We start from the raw sequence: 2,507 nt of genomic DNA on the forward strand, positions 1-2,507 counted from the left end.
GGCGGTTGTCTCCTCCTTTCACCAGAAAATAAAGTTCCCAATGGGGAATCAGGTTAGGAAAGTAAGGGGAGAATAGCTAACCGCGTGGAAGTGTTATATAGATATAATAAAGACATAGTGAGCAAGGCCCAAAAAATCTAGGATGATGGGGTGCACATCATTCAAGAGGAGCCTCTTCCTTTGCTTGAGGAGTCAATCCACTATGAAGACATCCAACTCTATCCCGATTGTCCAGAAATCATCATGAGGATAGCAGCCGATATGCCACCAGAGGCTAAGAAGGACTTGGTGGATTGTTTAGTACAGAACCAAGACGTCTTCGCTTGGTCCCCCAAGGAATTTCCAGGAGTAGACCCTACAGTGGCTGAGCACAAGCTTCACCTTTACCTAATTCCTGACCGGTCAAGCAGAGGAAGAGAAACTTCTTGGTCAATCAGAATAAAATCATCCGAGATGAGGTGGACTAACTCCTTGAAACAAGACACGTCTAGGAGGTATAATTCCCTTCTTGGCTTTCCAACGTGGTCCTAGTATCCAAACCTAATAACAGGTGATGGGACTGCATCGACTTCCGTGACCTCAATAAGGTCAATCCCAAAGACTACTATCTGATTCAAAGGATTGACCAGATGGTTGATTCTACTTCTGGGTGTGAGCAAATCTACATGTTGGATGCTTATCAGGGGTACCATCAAATCCCCCTTGCCCTAGAGGATCAGGAGAAGGTTAGTTTCATCACCACAAATGGTACTTTCTGTTACACAGTTATGCCATTCAGGTTAAGAAATGTAGGAGCCACATACCAAAGAATGATGGACAAAATCTTTTGAAAGTAGAGCAGGAGGAACGTTGAAGTCTACGTAGATGACATCCTCATTAATTTCACTCAAGCAGTAGATCTTATTGCGAATGTCGAAGAAACTTGTCGCACCTTGTGGGAGTACGGGTTAAAGATGAATACCCTGAAGTGCTTATTCGGAGCTAGAGGGGAGTTTTTGGGATACCTGGTCACTGAGCGGGGAATTGAAGCCAACCTGGAAAAGATGCAAGCACTTCAAGACATGCAAGCTTCGTGAAATCTCAGGGAAGCCCAGAAGTTGGTAGGATGGATCACAACACTCTCAGGATTCATATCTTGATCAACTGACCGAGCCCTCCCATTCTTTAAAATACTCCGCCTAGTGACAATTCCTGTGGGACAACGAGTGTAACAAGGTCTTTAAATAACTGAAGAAGCACTTGAAAGCCTTGCTTCCCTTTTTAAACCTATGGCTGGAGAGCCACTCTAGCTACACTTGTCGGCCACCTAGGAGCCACTTGGGTAGTCATCCACTCAGACTCCCAGCTTGTGGCCCAACAAGTGGTCGACAACTTCGAAGTCAATAGTGAAAAGCTGCAGATGTATAAGAAGGCCTACAAGAAGATAAAGGAGAATTTTATGGAGGTTACATTAGTCAAGATACCGCAGCTAGATAACCACCAGGCGGATGAACTAGCCAAAATGTCCATCTCACTGTCCACCTGTGTCCTAGACCATCCGATAGCATAAAGCCTATTAATAGCTCAAATCGACTTACAATCCAATAGGGAGGAGGCAATTGATTGGAAAGCCTCGATCACTCTATACCTACAACAAGGAATTTTACCGGCCAATGTCAAAGTAGCTCGGCTAGTTAAGAGGAGGTCTAGCAGCTTTACTTTGATTGGAGATCAACTATACAAACGAGTATTTTCACAGTCGCTACTCAAGTGTGTAGGGTCGGACGAAATTTGGCTACATTTTGCAAGAAATCCATCACGGTTGATGTGGTAGCATGTTGGAGGAAGGACGCTAGCGTGCAAAGCGTTACTAGCCGAGTATTTTTGGCACACCCTATAGGTGGACACTAGTTGGCTGGTATCTACTTGCCTCTCCTACCAGAGCAATAAAATATCCCTCATTGACCAATAGAGCGTTTGAAAATATCGATAGTCTCTTGCCCTTTTGATCAATGGGGTATAGATATCATGGGACCGTTCCCCATTACCCCAACTTAGAGGAAATTCCTTCTCATGGCAGTAGATTATCCAAATGGGTGGAATCATAGGCCTTGGCTAGAATCACTGAATGGGCCGTGATCAAATTGAATGATTGATAGGAAGCAATAGAGTAGGGGGGGGGGGGGATATCGCTCATTTAAAACTTTTTCTTTTCATATCGTAAAACCAATCAGAATAAGCAGCGGAAATAGAATAGCTAAAGAAAGACAAGTGACTTAGGTGGTTACTTGGTTCGGATCCTAAGTTGACTCCTACTCCAAGACTCGCGATCCTTGATTAAATAGTTGAGCAATTTGTTGGATCGTTGTGCTAAGCGGGGGGGAGGGGTGAATAGCACTCGTGACTTTCACCTTTGTTTGAAAATGTTCAAGTAAAACACAACGGAATAAGAATAACAAGACAGAAAAAAGCAATCACGAACACCAAGAGTTACTTGGTTTGGAGCCTATGGTGACTCCTACTCCAAG

General features: G+C 44.1%; 1 protein-coding gene across 1 annotated transcript; it reads left to right on the forward strand.

Annotated features, from left to right (window-relative positions):
• Positions 1–629: 629 nt before the first annotated feature.
• LOC121978246 lies at positions 630–1,076 on the forward strand. Its single transcript, XM_042530617.1, has 2 exons — positions 630–725; positions 837–1,076. Exons 1-2 carry the CDS (start codon positions 630–632, stop codon positions 1,074–1,076), a joined length of 336 nt encoding a protein of 111 aa, XP_042386551.1.
• The last annotated feature ends 1,431 nt before the right edge of the window (positions 1,077–2,507 follow it).

This window comes from Zingiber officinale, chromosome 4B, assembly GCF_018446385.1.
Source record: "Zingiber officinale cultivar Zhangliang chromosome 4B, Zo_v1.1, whole genome shotgun sequence".
In the NCBI taxonomy this organism is placed as follows: Eukaryota; Viridiplantae; Streptophyta; class Magnoliopsida; order Zingiberales; family Zingiberaceae; genus Zingiber; species Zingiber officinale.

Coding starts and splice junctions, on each gene's coding strand:
- LOC121978246 (XM_042530617.1), top strand. CDS start 630: ATGGTTGATTCTACTTCTGGGTGTGAGCAAATCTACATGTTGGATGCT. Junction 726..836: donor CCCTAGAGGATCAGGAGAAG/GTTAGTTTCATC, acceptor TTTTGAAAGTAG/AGCAGGAGGAACGTTGAAGT.